This window comes from Coffea arabica, chromosome 1c, assembly GCF_036785885.1.
Source record: "Coffea arabica cultivar ET-39 chromosome 1c, Coffea Arabica ET-39 HiFi, whole genome shotgun sequence".
Taxonomy (NCBI): Eukaryota; Viridiplantae; Streptophyta; class Magnoliopsida; order Gentianales; family Rubiaceae; genus Coffea; species Coffea arabica.
In genome coordinates, this window is record NC_092310.1 from 53,877,539 (window position 1) to 53,897,800 (window position 20,262).

A 20,262-nucleotide genomic window follows, 5' to 3' on the forward strand; every position below is an offset into this window, starting at 1 on the left:
TTCTTCGCCATCTCGTTTTCTTCTTCGGAATAGACAGGGCAAAAGAAATTGTGCCCCAGTCAGTCAACAGAGAAGGTTTTCTTTTTCTTTTCCCTCCATATTAACAAAGTTGGTGCTTCGTTTAAGATCCCCAATAGCGTTGTTTATTTTTTTTACTTTTTGTCTTTTGAAGAAAATGAAGGTGGTATAAGATCCCTCATCTAGAGATAATGCGCCGCGTACCACATTTGCTCGATGAGCAAAAACTCCCACTCAATGAAATACATATGCTTTGTTATGACGATTTCTAAATCATAGCAATTACTTCCATACTTTGTTTACCAAGTGGAGGCTCATGTCCTCTGCATTTGAACTCCAAACTGACGTAGTGCTTGGCAGGCCATGTGGTGAAGTGAAGCTTGAAACAAGGACTAGCCAATGGATGATCTTTCGGATAAAGGGCACTCTCCTCTAATAAATTCCTAAAGCATGAAAGCTTAAGGCTTTTTTCAGTTTTGACCAACGACTATTGCATGTTTCATCTTTGAAAATTCTGCACTTTTGCTCGACCTCATCCAGGAAGATAGAATTCACATTTTTTTTTGTATATATGTGCATATATATATATATAGAGAGAGAGAGAGAGAGAGAGAGAGAGAGAGAGAGATCAAGTGGAGAGCTGGCGTGCTACTAAATGCAAGAATCCAAGTGTGACTTGTTCAGACGCTTTAATGAGTTGCCTGAACTAAGATATGCTCAGATAGAAGTTAGAAAATAGCACTCTGATCTGAGTTTTTAACTTTCAAAGTGTGATTTTACTAATGAATAAATAAATAAACAAAATATTAGAACATCTGCCAAAACCATGACGAGGGAACTTGAGGTGTTCGCAAAGTGACGAATGCTGGGAAAATAGCAAAGTCGCGAAAGTTGTGATTTTGAGAGTTGCAGAAACTTTCATTTCACTATTCACTATTGCCAGTTGTGAAAGGGGGAAGCTGGAACCCACCTTTAAAGAGGCAAAAAGATGATTTGCTTCAATCTCTTCTCTTGGATGCGGATGGATGTTTTGTCCGTACATGCACGGAGGTTGAATAACAAAGTACTTGGAAGGAAAAGAGCATCATCCATGTCATCAATTGTTATCGCTGCTGGATTTTCAGATTATCCATAGCTCAAAGCCTGTAATCCACATGGATTTTCTCTAAGAAACAGACGAATCTGAACCCAGTCATCATCACAATTCAGATGCCGATTAGAACAAATTGAACAGACCCAATCGCTGCAAAGAATATGCGAAATAAAACTTGATAAGTTCCTAGTAGGACTGAACTTTCTGTCAGAATTGACGCTGTAAACAACTTTATGCCATCCAGGCTTATTACATCCTCATCGGCTGCCGAATGGACCCCAGATTTGTGAATTTGGACTTCTATGACAAGGTCAATAAGGGCAGTCTAGAAGGCATTTGCCAATTCAAGGAGCAAGGAAATTTGCACGATCAGTCAGCTGGAAAGCAGTAATGCTTCAAACCCCAGAAAAGAGAAAACAGGAAAAGAAACCAGAAATTCAGCCAAGTGATTAATACACAAGTGCAACATCCTGAGAGTAAGGTTTTATCTTATGTTACTATTGATATCTCTAGGACTAAGGAAGGATAACAAAACGAAAAGAATAATACTGTACAGAAGAAGAACTGCAGGCACAAAGAATCAACAGCAACCAAACTCGCTTTCCGAACTATTTGCAACCACAGAGAATAATACTGTACTTGTTTTCATGATTGAATTTCCTTGTATATGCTCAGTAGCTTTTTAAGACGAGACACAATACGATCTTCAGAAAAGTTTCCCAGCTTGTTTAGCTTTCTTCTTACCCATTTCGAGCGGGATTTAAGCTTTTGCTGAAATTCACACACAGCTTTTTATTTCCTCCATTCTGCACCATGGACTTTTGGCGTCAACGGATACAAGAAAGTTCCGTTCGTGGTTGGCCTTTGTACAAGGTTTTGCTCTGGCATGGCTGATGACTTGTTGTGCCAGTATACTTCATTGGATCAGGATGTCAAGTCAGCGACACATTCTAGCCTAACTTGTGCAGACCTTTCGGAATATATGAAAATTTAGCAAAACGATGCGTAGCCCTATTGACATCAAAAGGTACATTCTTTTGAAACCAAGTCATGTATACATCTCGTTTCAGTTAAGGTGAAATTTAAAAGGTTCCATATGGTAAGTGACTTGAATTTAGGGTCTGTTTGTTTCGCCGTAAAATATTTTCTGGAAAAAGATTTTTCTAACTTCCAGTGTTTGGTGAGATTTAAAGCAATGAAAATATTTTCACAGGTAAAATGATTGATTTCCTCCCGCCAACGGAAAACAACTTCCATTGAGATATTACTGAAGTTGTTTTCCCTGGCTTAAAGGCTCGTCCTGCAATGAGCTAAGTCCTCTTCAGATTAGGAGAAATAAGAGCGAAGGATAAATAAAGTGCTTGTAGATGAGATATCTCTAGAAGGTCCACCATTGAACACATCACCTTTCCTCCCTCTTCTTATCTCGTCCCTTTGTCTTCTCTTGCTCCATCTCTGATAATTCTTCCCAAACTCAAATCCAAGAAACCCAACACTTGTAGGAAATCGACACATGTACACTTTGTAAGGGTCTGTACAATGAATAAGAAACCCAGCCCTAGTGCAATAATGAAAAATGAACCAAAATTTCACGAAAGATGTTGCCTCTAGTGCAGAGGTTATCAAATTTTTTCTAGTATCACTAATTTGAAACAACAAAGAAAATGTTGCAGCATCCAATTTGATAAAAGAGACCCTTCACCCCTTAATGATTTTTTTTAAAGAAAGATGAAAAGCCAATTCATTAGCTTCATTAATAATTCCATTTAAGAATTCATGGTGTAATATGAATAAATATTTTATAAAAATGATAATATGATTATAATGGATAGAAACTAAAAATAACTTGTAATGAAATGAATGTTTTGAAAGTAGAAAAACATTTGCAACCTATCAACAAACATATTAGAAAATATTTTCACTAAATAACCAAACACTGGAAAATTATGGGGAATGAAATGATTTTCCAAGAAAATGACTTTGATGGAAAATATTTTCCCTAGAAAAACATTTTCAATCCAACCAAACGGACCCTTAAGGAAGAGAAACAATATGGTTAAGCATATTGCTTGAGAATCTAAGATGGTAGAAGTTCCAAACGTAGACCAAGGTCAGTTAGATCCAGGTTTAGCCTAGACCAACATAAAGCCCGTCATTTTTTGCAAGACTCGATTAGAGTTGCCATGCACAATCGAGACTTCGAACTGGAGATGAACTCCCCCTGATGAACTGTCAGGTATTATTTCGTTATTGAGGTCTGACCATACCAGAATTAATATGTAGAATTTCTAGTTACCCTGGAACCAACATATATGCACTCCCAAATCAAAGAATGGCCAAAAGAATATCTAGTGGGGTTTCTGACCAACTCCACTAATAACATGAACAATAACCTGCCTATTCATGTTTTTTTTCATGAGAACACTATACAATGCAGAATTACAAAAACTTCTCTGGGAGCAGATTACAAATAATACCAACTACTAAAACAACTGTTAAGAGTTGACTAAAACGGGGTATGGTCTGATCTCACCTCAAGTTTAAAACTGGTCTGCTTTCAAGATCCATATACTCCGGCAAAGAAAGCAATCAACACCCAGAACATGAGAATTCCAACTACAGCTTTTCTCAATAATTGTTCACCACTGGCGCTTAAGAGAATATCAGTGTCATAAGTTGGATCAAGTGCCGGCAGAACTTCCTCACTTGTTATATTTGCAAATGATTCACCCCAATTGGATTCAGTAATACAGGGCTGCTGCCGATTGCAGATGTCAAGCCTGGAACATGTCAAGCATGTGCATAACCCACCAAGACATGACGGGAGTGTCTCGATGCAACTGGAAAGAGCCTCTTGGTACATCTCTCCAAGAATTTTCAGCTTTTGTCTGGTTCCAGGTTTGAGAAACTAACCAGTGATGGGAAGGTTAATTTCCAATCTAAAGCATTAACAAGATGAAGTGAAACTTTGGAAATCAGATAAAAAGCTGCTACAGAAGCTTACCTGGATAAAAGTTTGTGCAATGACTCGAGCAACTAGGGGAAGTCGTACGACATATATGCAGCCTAGACGTTTTGGGAAGTGCTCTTGCAGAATATTGCAACAGGTTAATGACATTTGCATGGGAAACTTGAGAGGTGACAAGCCTTCACAGTCCACCAAGACAGTAATTCGAGAATGTTCATTGTCCATTAGATGGAGAACTCCATATTCCACCTGAGAAACTAAAATCAAGGGTCAAGACAAATCATTGCTTTAGTAATGGGTATAAGAAAAGAAAAGAAAGCAAAAAATGAAAAAAAAAATTAATAAAAAAATAGAGAGACAAGGACAGAAAAATGCTTCTCCATGATTTACCCGACTTCATTAGTACCATATTTTGCAGTATGTATGACTCTCACTATTTAGAATTCCAAATCTAGCATCAGCAAAATTGTCAACAGAAACTGTCATATTATAAAATATTCAGATTAAATATAACAAATGAGTAATCTTGTAATGAAGCCATATAGTGACAAGATAACACAACAATGACCTATATGGGTAATCAGATAAATATGTGAAGATTGGAAGAAGACAAATATAAGAATATTTCACTAAGAGGAATTGATATCACAAATTTAATGAGTGTATGCAACATGGAATGAATTATATAATTCAAGCAACATTTTGACGTCACCAAAATTATTATGAAGCTGACTCACTAAAAATGAGAAATATGCCCAAAGGTCAAGAACCCAAGGCAACTACAGGATTTCATTGGTTTGATTACCAACACTTTTTATAAGGCAAACTCAGTCATAACCAATATAATTAGTTGAATGGCAAACTTACCGCAGTAAGTCAGTTTTCTAAAGAAGAAGAAAATGACACCGACACTAAAACGCATCATCTACTGAGGCAATGATGAATCAGCACCTATGACCAACCTACTCTAATACAGCTTAGTTCACATAAGAGCTGTAATAGAAGTCAAATCAAACTCCTCGAGCAAAAGAAAACAGGAAGGAAGCTATTTGAAATGACAAACCTAAAATGGGTTTGCATTTGACAAGGATTATTAAAGCAGTAAATTGCATGCAAACAGCAAAACAATGACAACCAAAGAAAAAAGGAATAAGTGGAAAAAGGAAAAATAAAAGCAAAAACAAAAAACAACTTAGAGTTATGTTCCTCCAAACTGAAAGGGGAAGAAAGAAGCACGTCTTCACGTCCAATTTATTCTGTAAAAATTGACAGCAAGAACTCACAAAATCATAGAAGTTGAAAAGCATACCAACTGCCTGAGAAAATCGAGGTCTGTCAGATAATGGCACGCTCATGCAAGCCAATCCAAGGCGGACAATAAGGCAAAGTTGATGTTTTTTATCAACTCCATGCCAGAAGACCATACTTGACCACATTTTAAGTTCTTGTTCTGACAGAATTCGGTAGTTCTTCCTCCAAGAGATTGTTTTCTTCACTAATGATAGAAAGCGTGGAAAATTTCCATTCGCGGTCTCATAGAATCTATGAAGCTCCTCCTCATCAATTCTGCATAAACACTGTTATATCATGCTCCAGTGCATGAAGAAATATTTTAAGATATCACATAAATACAAGCTAAAGTAATATATAGAACAATTCCAAGTATTTGTAGCTTAAGTTAAATTATTGAGCCAATAAACCCGCCCCTTGAGAAATCCTTGAGAAAGAAATAAGCAGTCTGGATTACAAAATGTTCCAGTTCCGGATAAAGGGGCATAAACCTTAGAGATGAAAAGTAGCCATAAGACTAACCCACCTAGTCAGACAATCCAAATGTTTAATACCCAAGATGCAAATGACCCTCATCAAATACGTTATGCTGCTTTACAAGGAATTAGAACTTAATAGTGGGACATTGATATTCAGCTCAACACTGTGAGGCTAATCAGCCATGTAGCAGCCTGAGATCATTACATGGCTAAGAAACAAGTAAATTTCTTGGAGAACAAACTCATGTCTGCTATTGTTATTAGTAAGAAAACCCAAATTTAACAATCATTTTCGGTATAAATTAGAATGTGTGCACAATGGTATGGGGCACTATGATTAGCTCCCCAATGGGACATACTGTTGTTTCAATCCCCAATAACTTAAATCTGTGCCTGCTCCAACAACAAATAAATGAACTAGGAACATGAAGAAATAAAAAGACCATTTTTAAGAGATGGAAGCAACTAATGCAGGAAGATGAGTTACTTACTAAACTGGTATTACCATAAACTGTTTACTTCCTTTGTGATTTTGTTTGATTACGGCAATTAACAAGACAATTTCTTAATATAATACTCCGAGAGTATTATTCATTTTGTCACAATTACCTTTCAGGTAAAGTTATCCCCTGAAGTTGAAGTTCTTTATAGAGCAGAAGCAACCAAGTTTTAGAAGATAGATTTTCAGACCCATCACCACCAATACTGCAAAACAAGGAAATCTTCATCATGGTTAACCAGGGAAAACAATAAAATGCATGCACATGAAAGCACCCAAAACTACATTCTGATTATGACCATTCAAGTGTAGAAGGTCAAAGAAAGGTACAGATGGTAAAACAGCAAAGTTAAACAACTCATGTAATCAAATGAGCCTCCATTAGAGAACTGATTTATTTGAAAAAAAAAAGTGTAATTGAAGTTCTTGACCAAAAAAATACAACGAGATGAGTATCTGTACAGGTAAAATCATAGTCAAGAAAATTTCCAGCACTACAATGAGGCCCGATCTGGAATCACCTGTAATGGATATTTACAGGTTGAATTCTTCATAATAAAGAATTTGAAGACATCAGCAGCAACATTGTGAAAACTGTTGAAGAAAAAGAATGCTGCAATATCAGTTTATCTACCTCATACAGGGAGCAGACTGCACAGAGGATATATCTGAAGGGGAATCTAATGAGGTAGATTCACTGGTGCGAGGAGGATCTTCATTATCCAAGGTATCATCTTTGCATCCTGAACCATCAGACAAGGCTGTTGCAAGGGATATTACCAGTAAAGGCCGCGACAGCATCTAAAGAAAAGAAGATACCACAACCATTAAATGTCAATAGCAACAAGTATGTTATTTGGCACCTTTACATAACCAAAGTCATAAAAGTGTCCTGCATGATGGAATAATCTACGATATGTATAGATTACTATCAAAATATTTGCAACTTAGGGTAAAAGTTTAGATAAGAAAGTAGAGTAAATAAATTAAAGCTTTTGAGCTGATCAGGCCACTCTATTAAGTTGGACAAAGAGGATCATCCCAATTTTATTTTTAACAAAAAGTCATTTGCTCAATGAAAGTATGATGAAATCATAAGGCTTCTTCTTTAGTGGATAAGAAAGCATGGATCTTAGATCTCTATTTATACAGAGGTTAATGAATTGTATATTGAGACAATTCTTGCTGCTAACTGCCATAGACTAAATTCCCATGATTGTACCATATTCTGAAACAATTTTTTGGTATCCAGAAAGTCAATAAATAGTTTCCACTCATGCAGGCTCGAATTCACTGCACTTTTGATGACCTATACTCAGTCTTAATCAAAGCACAGACTTCTAAATGATAAGATTTTGAAGCAGTAAAGAAAATTGCCTCAGGAAAGCAGGTTAGTGATTAGAGTATGCATATGACAATATAATTACTTAATATTGCTTGGAAATTTGTGAGAAACAAGCAGGCAACTTCATATTTACTTGATAGATGAATGTGGGCACTACTTAGTAGTGTAAGCACCAACCTGCATCCCTTTAACCAAAGCTCTAAATGGGTTCCACCTCTCTATCCACTTAAATGGTGGATAACAAACAACCTGCAGAGCCTGCAAAGTGGACCAGACAAACGGACACCTGGCCTTTGAAAACCTCCGCACAACCTCTAATGCAGCAGCTTTAAGTAAAAATGACGCAACTGGGTTACCAGCTACCCGCCCCAAATTCTCGTTGCTTAGCAACTGGTTTCGGAAGGGAATTCTCTGCAGAGATTGATGTGAACAAGATTTATGGCTAGAAGCAATCAAACGCCCTGTTGACTTCTTCATGCCACTAGTAGAATCTGTTGCTACAGTCCTGAATGAGCTAGAACCCGAAGTCAAGTCCCCCATTGAGTCAATTCAAGGGCATATAATCTGGCTAAAGAATCAACCCATCTATCCTAAACAACTGAACCTGCAACAAAACCAAAAGCATATATAATGGATATCAATATAAGAGAACTTGACAAAACTTGTGCGTTAATATTTGTTGGATAAAGCTCAAAATGACCAAACTATAACGACCATCACTGCATTAGTTGTACCCTTTCTCTAACAAATGATGAGGTGTATATACAAGCAGAAATATGGACTAAGATCGCTGATCAAATTGAGGGTGTAATCAGTTTCTCAATCAACCGTTTAACAAATATGCAAAACAGTCCAAAATTACTTATCAAATTGAGAGATAACCATACAAACACTCTCCCTTTTATGATCGGAAAGTTCTCAGGCGTGTAAAGGATCTTAAACTATACTATACAAGCTTTATTTGAATGCTTAACAAGTTCATTAAGCCAAGCTCGACTTGAACTTGGGTATGTTGAATTCTTTGTAATGTGATCTCATGTTTTAGGTAAATTGAGTCAAACTGAATAGCAGCTTGAAGAAACACTAAATCTTGTGCTTTCTTGGTTCCGCTAGTTGATGAATGAATCTCGGAACAAGTACTGAGCGAACTCAAACAGAGAATCGAGTAGGTTTGCCCATTTTTCATCTCTCCTAAGTGCACTATTTACTGAAAAAAGCATATTGTCTACCATAACTTACAGAAATAAGTATCATTTCTATCCAGCATCAGCACTAGAATGCCTAGTCAAAAAAACTACCCCTGATTGTATATATAAACATAACTGAATAAATTTATAACGAATTCCAAATTTAAGGCTGGAAACAGAAATCAGAAATTTCACGTTAATGCTAACATAATAAAGAGGCTATTAAATTTTAACTTGAATCTCAACAGGAGAACTGAAGAGAAAAGAAATCATGAATACGCGAAAAGTACAATTCAACCAGAAGCAAACATACTAATGCATGATCTCTTTGCCATTTGGATCAGTCAATCGAGACAAAAGAGCAGCATTACCTGGAGGAATTTTACAGCTTGGTAGAAAATTGTGAAGCATCTAGAGTGAGAAAATAGAGCTGTATTTATTAACTCTTCTGGTAAGTAGCAGTAAAAGTAATACTTAAAAGAAGAAGCAATCAGGAGGAGGCGGAGGAGGACGACGAAAAGGCATGGGAGATGGTCTGCTGTCTGGTGGTTGTCCGTCAGTTGACGTTGCCGTCAATTTTTGCCTCAATCATCAATTACAAAAGTACAGATGCAGTGATGAAGCTTATGGATTGTGGACCAGCACAGCAGACTAGCAGAGCAGGAGGTGACTCTACTTTGAGCAATTGAACGGAAGGTTGACGGGCGTTAGTGTTCTTCACCGTTTCTGTTGACTTTTGGCTTATTGTTGTTCAAAATCTCTGCGTCTGAATAGTGAATAGAATATTTTGGAATATGCCGAGGAAATGAAGAGAAAAGGTTGGGTTTCTTGGTCTACAACATTTTAGGGAAAAATTATATATAACCCCCTTTGTGATCTGTCATATAATCACATGACTTTCTTAAGATTTTAAAATAATCACATAACTCCTCTGTAATTTTATGTAAGTAGATAATGGACAGAAGACACCCGTGATTACAGTGATTGAACCAAACACAAATTAAAAAATGCGACGCATGGGATAAAATCGTAATATTCATTTGGCACATTTTTAATTTACATGAATATTCACTTTATTCCTTATGATTTTTTTCATCTGTCTACATAATTTTTCTATAGTTTTAGTAAGGTACTCAAACTGTTGTTTAATTTAGTGTTTAACTAGAAACAACACTAATATTTCAAGTAACGATATTATGAATGCTATTCCCTGTCAAGTTTTTACTTTACATAAAACTACCAGAAAATATGTAAACATCTTAAAACTAAAGAGGTCATGTAACAATTTACGAATCCACACGAAAATTATATGTAATTTAAATTTTTTTTAAGGGGATCTCTCTCTCTCTCTCTCTTCACAATAATCTAATTTGCCAGCTTTTTTTTTTTAGTTCAAAATTGATTTGAAGTTAACTCTAGTAGCAAAATTTTAAGACTTCAAGCTTTACTACTGACATTTTCAAGATTTGTAAACTTAAAACCTTTAACACACGGTTGCATTGCTCTCTCTCTCTCTCTCTCTCTCTCTCTGGGCCTCTTAGGGTCTGTTTGATGACATAAAAAAGTGCTGAATCTGAATTTTTTCAGACATTCAGATGTTTTGAGTGTTTGATAAATGAAAATATATTTGCTGAACTTGTTAAGCAGTGCTGAACCTGTGTGTATTTTTTTCAGCACAAGAATCCTAACTGAATGCTTAATTCTGATAAGAATCAATATAATTATTTCAACTATCTTATTTTATCTACCAAATCTATCCTTGTTTGTTAATTATGTTCAAAATTCTTATTTAATTAAACAATCTAATATTCTCTATCTAATGATTTTTAGTTTATCTTTTCTCCCTTTTTAATGACTTTCACATCTTCTCCATACTCCTCATATAATATATTTTATCTTTTATATTAATTTGATTTAAAAATAAATATTGTCATTTTCATACCTTACAATTTTAAACTAATTAAATCATAAATTCTATTTCTTTTTTGAATGAAAGGATATAAGGGCAAAATTATCAAATTAAACTTATTAAGCATTCAGTTATAAATATTTATCAAACAGTATAAATATGTTTAGCATTAAAATTCAGACATTCATATATTTTTTTCAGTGCTTAAAATTCAGCAAATTAATTGTTTCAGTATTCAGACTTCAGAATTCAGATTCAGTTTTATCAAACGGAACCTTAATCGTTACTTTTATACACTAATAAGGAACAACCCTGGGGAAGGGGGCTTAATTGGGCTATAAGGGAGGTTAGAACACAAGTGCGTGGTTCCGAAACCTAACCAGCAGTAGCAAGTTGGCTATGTACGTGGGGTATTACTATTACTGAGATCACCATTTAATTTGTGTAAAAGGCATTCTGTCGTCAGCCGGGTATGGGTTTCGTCCGTGTGGCGAACCCAAAACCAACGTGGCAGCAAACCACCAGCTTTAAGCGGGCATAATGTGCACGCGTAGCTTCATTAGCTTGAACCATTTCCTACGTGTAAAACTGGCCTTCTCAGCATTTAAAGGCGTCGGTTCACCAAAAATGCTGGTGGTTGAAGAAGATTCAAAAAACAAAATAAATAAAGAATGGCACCTTTGCTACTAAGCCCATCATTTGCATACACAGTGGTATATGTGAGAGACGTAGCTAAATCCGTTGAATTTTACGCCACCGCCTTCGGCCACAACGTTCGCCGCTTGGATGAGTCGCACAGGTACACAAACCACCAGCATTTTTGTTAATGGGCTTGTATATCTGGTTGAATGCATGCATGGAATGGACGAAGATGGGGAGAGCTAGAAAGCTGACAAACGACGATAGCTTTTACCCCAATCCACCAGCGTGAGACGGATGTTATAACAGGGAAGGTCCAGACCCCCGGATGCTATCCGGAAGAGGCAGCCAGTTGAGATTTGTTTTGATTATCTTGATGTCGATGCTGCATACAAGGTACACTAATGCGGTTGAATGCTATATCTATCTATATCTATATATATATGTTCTCGAGGGATTTGATCAGAACATATTTGCTTTAATCCGATGATAATTCACCATTGGCAACATTTTTCTTACTGTTTATGTGATGGGACGATTCGTCTTTTCTTTTTGTTTTCTTTCGTTAAAAGAGAGTTTTGTTTTGTGGATGATGATTCGGGGATCAGAGAGCAGTTGAGAATGCCGGTGAGTGAGCCAGAGGAGAAAGAATGGGGACAAAAAGTTGGGTACGTACGAGATGTTGATGGAATTGTAGTGAGGATGGGGAGCCCTGTGAATCCACCTTCACCAGCCCTGATTCATTCAAGATGGCACTCATATCATAAGCTGGACGGAATTCAGGGCATGTGATCCTGGATCAATGTGGACGAACGAAACCTGATGGTCTTGTCTTTGCAAGTTCTCTGGGAATTTCAAATTTGTTGCTTGGCTTTTTGGCTTGTAATTCTTGTTGCATAGCAGTGTTTTTTTTTAAAAAAAATAAAATAAAATTTCAATGGGCTTGTAAATCTTGTTTCATGGCTAGGTGGTTATATTTTCTCACCCAAGAGAATGTGCTTATTTTAGATGTTTTAGTTCATCTTGGTAAGAGGCTGTGTATTAATTTTCCCGTCTCTTTTTCTTTTCCCCCAGAATGGGAGGCCGATTTCGTCAGTGCTCCATGTCACTACAATCTGTTAGTATATAAGGCTTCAAGAATGTCAGAAAAGAAAAACATAAGAAAAAAAAATTACCACTTTCATACTACACCAAAAGAAGACTTCTACACCCCACGAAAATTCCAAGAAGGTGACTTCTGTTGGCTAGAAGAACTTAATGGAGTCTTGATTTGCACTTACATTTTAGTGATAACCAAGCCTTAATTTGTACTAAAGGGTCAATCTAATCGTACTTTTTGAGCCAAGTCCCAAAAAACAAAAACCTCGGGCTATCGGGGCTGATTTGCATGAGTGGCAGGCATCGTCAACTCTTCCTTTGGAAAATCGAAAATTCAAAAGGACCAAATATCGAAACCTTGAAAACCATTTCGCAGATTTTAACTTTTCTTAGGCAATATGCATATACAAGTTCATTACATGACCCTTGCTTTGCTCCTATTTTTTCCCCTGTTCAACCCTTTTCATAACATCATCATCTTTCTCCATTTCGGTCTCAAATATCTGCACATTATAGAATCATATAAAAGGCTGACATGAACTCTGGAGAAAGACAGAAAAAGAAGAGAATCACCAAAATACTAACAAAACCTTTTCAAGTACAAAATTCACCCATTGAAAAGGACTTAAAAGGAGGTCAATAAACAGAGGTTAATAAACGGATAAAGGTGAGAACATGAACTGGAACTCCACATAACTTAGCATGCCAACCCTATGAGCCAGTCCTCCTACACAACAAATTGAGACACTCTGGTACACACAAGCAAAAAAGACCCCCCCCCACCCCACAACAAAATGATGCATCACAACATTTCCTGTGACTTCCTCACGCATCGGCTCACCTTCTTCTTAAATTCGTCCCTCTTATCTCTCCATTCCTTCTGCAAGTAAACAAAAAGGCAAGAACCATTTAGAGATATATTAACCAGAAAATATATATATATATATATATATATATCCAATTCCTAAAACAATAAGCAGGCATCAATCTTCATGGTTCAACCAATGTTTGAGACCAACAACAAAGGGTGAAGGATGCTGCTAAGATCTAGCCATTAGTTTCTCTAAGGTTTGTGCGTGTAGGGATAGTATCAGAAACCTCCCTTGAGGTTTCTCTTAATGTCACCTGGCACCCCTAAGGTTATCAAAATATCACTTACCTCCTTTACTTTTGTTAGTTGTGTAACATCATTTTTAAAAATCCTAAGCTACCCTTACACTTGCTACATAAAAATATTCCTAAACCTCTTTGTTTATTTCACCTCAAAAACAATCTCTTGCAGTACTATCACATCACTATACTATATCCCATAAAAATATAAATTTGAAAAATTAAAAAGATACTTGAAACATCAATTTAATTCTGTATGTTCAACACCGATTTCTTATGAATTCATATTTTTTTTCCAACATCTTCTCCACCCTTGCTCAAACCATTAAACTTTACCAATCATTATAAAAATCAACTCAAAATAAGCAAATAAATCATATCCCACTTTAACACAATCACAAAAAATAACAGATAAACAAAATTTAATTTATTATAATTTACAAATAAAATATTGCATAGTCATCCAAAAAATATGAGTAAGAGAGAATGATGGAAAAAAAGAGAAAAAGAAGAAAGTGACTTTCGTTTATTTTTTTTATAATTTTTGAGCTCTATTTATTTGATATGCTGTGAATTATGTGTCAAGTGAGGGTTAATATAGTCTTTTTACAATTATTAAGGGAGGTAAGTGATATTTCTAAAATCTCAAGAGTGCCAAGTGACATTAAGAGTGTGTATACACACACACACACACGTATACACACTCTTAGAAGATTAGCTATATATTGCGATTAGAAATGAGGAATACAGGTTGGAAAAGGGTCTCACCAGAAACAGATACAACTGCAGCAAATATGCAAACGTACACCATTTGTTTATTTCCAGATACATGAAAAGCTACATAACCGTAGTTTCAATGCGCTTGAATCTTGCTCTTGTTAGATAACTAAGATTAAGTCTATGAGAAACACATCACTAACAAGCAATTTAGGAAACACTCAGCAGATTCTTGGTCCAGTCTTTTCAAACAGAGATTTGTATGTTCGTAACTTCTATGACATGTAGTACATTGGCAAAGCAATTTCAAACACCGAGATCTCTTTATCCCTCTTCCATTGCTAAGCAATTTCAAGAATTAGAGTATGCCAATTCTTGTGGACATGAGGTGCACTTCCATAAAACTCATATGAAAATTCACTACCCATGTTAGACAGTCACTCTATGGTGAAAACGCATCAAAAGGACATCTTGTTGCGTTTCCTTTGCCTTCCTCCCCAAGCACAAGGACCATAACAGTAATTTCTTCATAATATTAGTTTGCAAAGGTTCATTGCCACAAGCATGTACCGAAAGCATGTCGAAAAAGTTCACACATATGTTGGACTAAAGCAAATTGATAAGTGCAGAAAAATTAAAAATAAAAACAGAGATCTTCACTCACAGCAGCCTCTACATTCGCCGGAGACTCGTCATTTGGGCTGGAAAGCATTGATATGATACTTAAGACAATACTTTCAACCTGTCCCAAAACCAGATTAAAACATCACAACTTAAAGACAAGATAGATAGCCCAAAACAAAAAAGACCAAAGCTAGGGTACATGGTTATATCAAAGACAGAAAGGACAATACTGCTTGGAGGACGTGTGGACCTCTTTTGCCCATTAGGATATGCAGCCATATCATATTCTCATTTCAAGTTGGAGCAAAATTTGATCCTCTGATCCAAATTCTACTTGTAAGACGTATGATCAGATATACTGGGCATATGTCCTCCAATAATATATGTACAACAGCACATGAAAAACAGAAACAGAATGGCATGCTTAACAGCATAATTGTCAATTTATTGTCACAATATATTAAGAATATAATTTTCATGTAATTCTTAAGACACATTCTAGACGAATTAATGCCTTTCCGTTCATCAAATCGTCACTTTTACTCTCACACTATGCTCCCTTGAGCTTTGCATTTCTGCAAACTAGAATCAACAGAACTACTCCGACACAAAAAAAAAACATCCAAAATCTTTTAATTATGCCAACTGGAAAGTGAAATTTCCAAGCATCCAAAAAGCAAAAATGTTTTCTGACCTGTTAATAAATCTAATTTTAGGAGGAGACTGAAAGCCACACTGCATATCGTTTATTAAAATTAACTAAACCATGAGATGTAATAACTCATTACAAATTTATTGGTTGACATTTGCATGCATGCAACCAAACATACACATTCCAGTATATTCAACCCAGAATTATGCTATTGCTCAAGAATATTTCTGAAATATGTTTGATGGAGATGGCTAAAATGATAATATTTGAACATGTTACTACCGTATGGACAGGACTCCAACGCTCACTTGCAAGCTCATAACCATTTGGATCATCACCAGGCGGATGAAGAATTGATATACAAACTTTTCCATCAGGATATACTGAAACTCACAAAGCAAACAGATGAACTCACAAGTGTTTAATTGATAAGAAGCCAATAAAAATCCAAAATAGAGAAATTGCCTGGACCAACCATTTGGATGCCATAACTCTGATGTAAATTTCACCGTAGGAGGGCTGAGAGGATAATTTGACGGAAAGCTCATAATGGCATTAAAATAGCCTCCATCGCTACAGTGCAAAAGTACTCAATTAACCACGATAGAAATACATAATGCACTAGAATCAACTGAACTGCATCCACCTCATCAACCCTTCATATGAATAAAAGTTGCATAACAGCGGCATATAAAGCCGTTCTCTTAATAGGCCAAAGCACATGCTAAGGACAACGGAAAACATAAAGACTTGTCAAATAGCCAACTTAATCACTATGTAGATAAAACAAAATATATGGAAAAAAAAAAAGAAAAGAAAAGAAAGAAGTAGCATCTTTTACCCAAAAGGAAGCAAAGCACATAAACGCAGCATATTAGTGCCAAAACAAGAATTTTAGTAGGTTGACAGCCATATTGATAGGTATTTCTGACATCCCTATGAATTTAAATAGAAAATAGAGAAAAAACTATTGACCAGATGAGAAGTAAAACCAGAGATAACCCGAATGATCACAGGCAAGCATTAGCACCACACAAGCAGCAATGCCAAAGTCAAAAACTTTAAAGCCATAAAACCGCAAGCAAACATATAAAAAGAGACGAACTCGACATCATAACATAAACAAAATGAACAAGAATCAGGTATTTACAACATAATCTAACCGAGACAAGGAATTTTATCATAATATTAACAAAATTAAGCCTCATAACATCAAATAATGCATCAAAGTTGCAATCTGTACAGTAGTAATCAGACATAAGGCCATAATAAAGACCATCATAACACGAGATGTGCTCAAACTAAACAAGAAATTCATTTCCAATCACAATTAACAATGTTATCTAACTAAAACGCACAATTTAATGATAAGATAAACAAAACTAAGGCTAACGACACTAGAAATTGAATAAAGTTTGAATCTTTAAGGTACTAATCAGCAGGGAGGCCATACTAAAGAGTATCAGGAGGCCCTATGATGGTGACACCCCATTCAAAAATATTGCTCTCATCAATCAAACCGGCTGAGAACCCAGCAACCGGGTGCTTACAAAGATCTGCAACAGATAAACATAACCCATCAATCAATCAAAACCGGTTCGATCAGAGTCTGGAAAAGAAAAAGTGATCTTCAAATATAACAATTCTACACTATAGCAAATTAAATTGAAGCAAAAGGGAAAAAAGAGATGACCTCTGAGCTGTTTTTGGAGGAGAAGGCTTGCTTGTGAGGCCATCAAGGGATGCCAATTGCGGAGGGGGGCTGGAGAGATAGAGAGAGAATCAGAAGCTTACAGCCGAATTGGGTTTTATGGCACGAGCTTTTTATGAATGAAGAGAAATGGGAAGAGAAAAAGAGGTGGGGAGGTGGGATAGAGAGGAGAAGGTTCCAAGTCTAATGCAGCCTCTCCCGTAAATCTTCATAGATATGCCCGGGCTAAAGGCAATTTACTCCCTCGCCATTCTTTTCTTTTTCCCGATACTATACAATATATTCTAAACCTACTTCTACTCCGTACTAATAACTAATAACTAGTTTGCAAAATAAGATTTGAGCAGAAAAGAAAAGAAGGGGAGCGAAAGTTAGATGTTTCTAATGTTTGGGAGATTTAGTGAAATTGAAAAAAAAAAAAAAACAACTGATTTGAAAGGAGAAAAACAGCAGCTACAATTAAAATATTTTTCCATCCCAAATCGGCCAGAAAGCAAAGGAAAGCAGTGGAGAGTCTACAAAAAAATTAAAAATTATCCATTCTATCCTTAAAAAGCTATTCAATGAAATTTTTATTGATCAATATGCACAACGGATCTTCTGTTCCACTTCCTCTATCAATTTATATCTCACTTTTTATTATATTACTATCTCTCCTTCATAAATATTATATTTTAATTTTTTTTTGTTACCTTAGGAACCAATAACTATTAACTCAGTAAAAATAAATAAATAAAACAACCTTAAAAAAGCAAATAATAAAAAATTAAAAAATACAGTAAAAAATCATTTAAAAAATCTCATTATTTATGCATTTTGATTTTTTGAGTTTGCTAAATTTCGTGTATTACTAAGTTAATAGTTATTGAATTTTAAGAAAATAAAAAAGAAATAAAACATGATATTTATTAAGGAGAAATAGCAATATAATAAAAGTGGGACAAAATGTGATATAGGAAGTGGACAGAAGATCCGTTGCAATCAACATGTCCAAAATCATTTACTTTCTTTCATAAATTCCTAAACAATATTAAAATCTATTCTCTTCTTTTCTTATCATTTTTTTCCTCTCATAACTTAACATTTCTCTTATTTTCTTTTCTATTCTCAACTCCCAATCTAGCTATAAGGGAAGGGGACCTAAAGAGACTCAAGGAAAATTCAGAGAGAATACCATCGATCCAAACAGGTGTCTATGTAGCCGCTAGTAAATTTTTCTAGAAAAGCTTGAATTTTTTAGAATGTAGGCCAATAAGTCTTCTCACTCAACATTCGCTAATAGTTGTTTTAATGAAATGTTCGGATAGAAAATTATTTGAAATTTTTTTAGAGTAATCATTGTAATACTTTTGATAATGTGATATATACATTTATATGAAATAAAAAATAATTAAAAAGATAAAGGGAGTAATTAAAAATGTGACTGTAATACAATTAATTTTTAAAAAATAATCATCTATCCAAACATATTTTCGACAAAAATTAAGATATAAAATTAAAATTGTTGTGTAATATGGTTAGCCAATATAGTCTTGTTCCTCTATGTCAATGCCAAATTTCTTACGTTATTGTCGGAATAGCAGATGTTTTGGAATAAAACTTGAATTACTAGCTAAAAAAATCTGATTAAAAATTCTGGGCAGATGCCTTTGTGCGCAAATGCAAATGACTGAAAAGTTTAGGGGCAGATAAATGTCCGATGATTCAAAAATTTGTATTCAACTAAAACTGGGAAAAGAATTTGAATTTGTAAAGGATGGAAATTTAATCGTCATTGCGGGTAAACTTTCCCTCTCTATGAGAGGTCGTTTCTCTCTATTCTAGAGAGAGAAAATCCCCCTCTGTGGGTGTTCACGTTCTTCATACCCTCCTCCGCGAAATTCAAATTTGGATCCATTTGCGTAGGTGCCAAGTATTAATGGAAGGAAACTTACCAAATTTTCCATTAGCTCTGGTTTAAGTTTTGGAGTGTCTAAGCGATAGCAGCCATAGTTTTCTGCGCGTTTTTTCTTCCTTTTGGTCAAGATGGGATAGCGTTTTGTTTTCTTCTGTTCTGAATTTCTGCTTCATAGTTGAGTCTGATTTCGTTTTTTTTTCCTTTCTGTATTTGTTAGGTTCTGTGAGTTCTGGAACTTGTAGGAGGCATTGAACAGGACTCTGTCTATTCTTGTTTGTACTGGCCGGAGAGCTTCCTGGAATCGACAGAGTGATATCTGTGGGAGGGACCATGGAAAATATTGAAGATGTGTTGAGAAGGTTTAAGTTGTCTGATGAGGAAAAGGAGGGAATTCGATTGGATGAGGAGGAGGTGGCAAAAGGAATTCTGGAATGTAAACAAAGCTTGATTGGTAAGGTGTGCGGGGACAAGTTGGCTAATATATGAGGGATCAAGAGCTTTACAACCAATATGTGGTCTCAAGTGAAGCATTTAAAGGTTGTTGAGATTGGTCGTAACCTATTCCAGTTTATCTTTGATAAGGAAAGGGATATCGAGATGGTGCTGAGTAGAAGGCCATGGATCTATGATGGCCAACCATTAATACTGAAGAGGTGGGAGGCTGGTTTAGAGGAAGATGAGAAAGCGCTAAGTAGAACTCTTATCTGGGTACAGATCTGGAATATACCATTACACTAGGTTACAAAGGAAGCTGGAAGGAAGATAGGCAGTATATTTTCAAAAGTGGAAGAGGTGATTCTGCCACAGAATGGAGGGAAAGAAGGGAAACACTTGAAAATTTTGGTGGAAATTGACCTGTTTGTTCCACTTCCTAGAAGAGTAATGGTTAACAGCAATGGTGGGAAGAGATGGATTGAGTTCAAATACGAAAAATGCCCAGATTTTTGCTTTGGATGTGGTCTAATTGGTCATAGTGAAAAGAACTATAGCAAAAAAAGAATGAACATAGGGAGGGAACCACAGTTT

At 35.7% G+C, this 20,262-nt stretch overlaps 2 protein-coding genes, 1 long non-coding RNA gene and 1 pseudogene across 5 annotated transcripts; 1 reads left to right on the forward strand and 3 right to left on the reverse strand.

Annotated features, from left to right (window-relative positions):
• Positions 1-670: 670 nt before the first annotated feature.
• Positions 671-2,819, reverse strand: LOC113728940 (uncharacterized). The gene is made up of 2 exons (XR_011839998.1): positions 1,856-2,819; positions 671-1,504 (listed from the first exon to the last, which is right to left on the reverse strand). It is a non-coding gene; the product is annotated as an uncharacterized lncRNA (long non-coding RNA).
• Positions 2,820-3,403: 584 nt separating this feature from the next.
• Positions 3,404-9,783, reverse strand: LOC113728946 (phosphatidylinositol/phosphatidylcholine transfer protein SFH10-like). Of its 3 annotated transcripts, none has more exons than XM_072077939.1 (7): positions 9,251-9,783; positions 7,870-8,296; positions 6,982-7,148; positions 6,458-6,553; positions 5,363-5,645; positions 4,116-4,328; positions 3,404-4,019 (listed from the first exon to the last, which is right to left on the reverse strand). In XM_072077939.1, exons 2-7 carry the CDS (start codon positions 8,230-8,232, stop codon positions 3,669-3,671), a joined length of 1,473 nt encoding a protein of 490 aa, XP_071934040.1. In that variant the 5' UTR covers positions 8,233-8,296; positions 9,251-9,783; the 3' UTR covers positions 3,404-3,668. The 3 variants fall into 3 exon arrangements, with proteins under 3 accessions (XP_071934040.1, XP_071934047.1, XP_071934055.1); XM_072077946.1 differs by having other exon boundaries at positions 9,193-9,783; XM_072077954.1 differs by having other exon boundaries at positions 4,116-4,336; positions 5,389-5,645; positions 9,251-9,777.
• A 1,569-nt stretch (positions 9,784-11,352) lies between these two features.
• On the forward strand, positions 11,353-12,377 carry LOC140036483 (uncharacterized; annotated as a pseudogene).
• A 699-nt stretch (positions 12,378-13,076) lies between these two features.
• On the reverse strand, positions 13,077-17,565 carry LOC113728953 (ubiquitin-conjugating enzyme E2 7). The gene is made up of 6 exons (XM_072077962.1): positions 17,322-17,565; positions 17,082-17,184; positions 16,104-16,201; positions 15,911-16,011; positions 15,017-15,094; positions 13,077-13,405 (listed from the first exon to the last, which is right to left on the reverse strand). The coding sequence occupies exons 1-6, from the start codon at positions 17,362-17,364 to the stop codon at positions 13,328-13,330; spliced, it is 501 nt and encodes a 166-aa protein (XP_071934063.1). The 5' UTR covers positions 17,365-17,565; the 3' UTR covers positions 13,077-13,327.
• Positions 17,566-20,262: the final 2,697 nt, after the last annotated feature.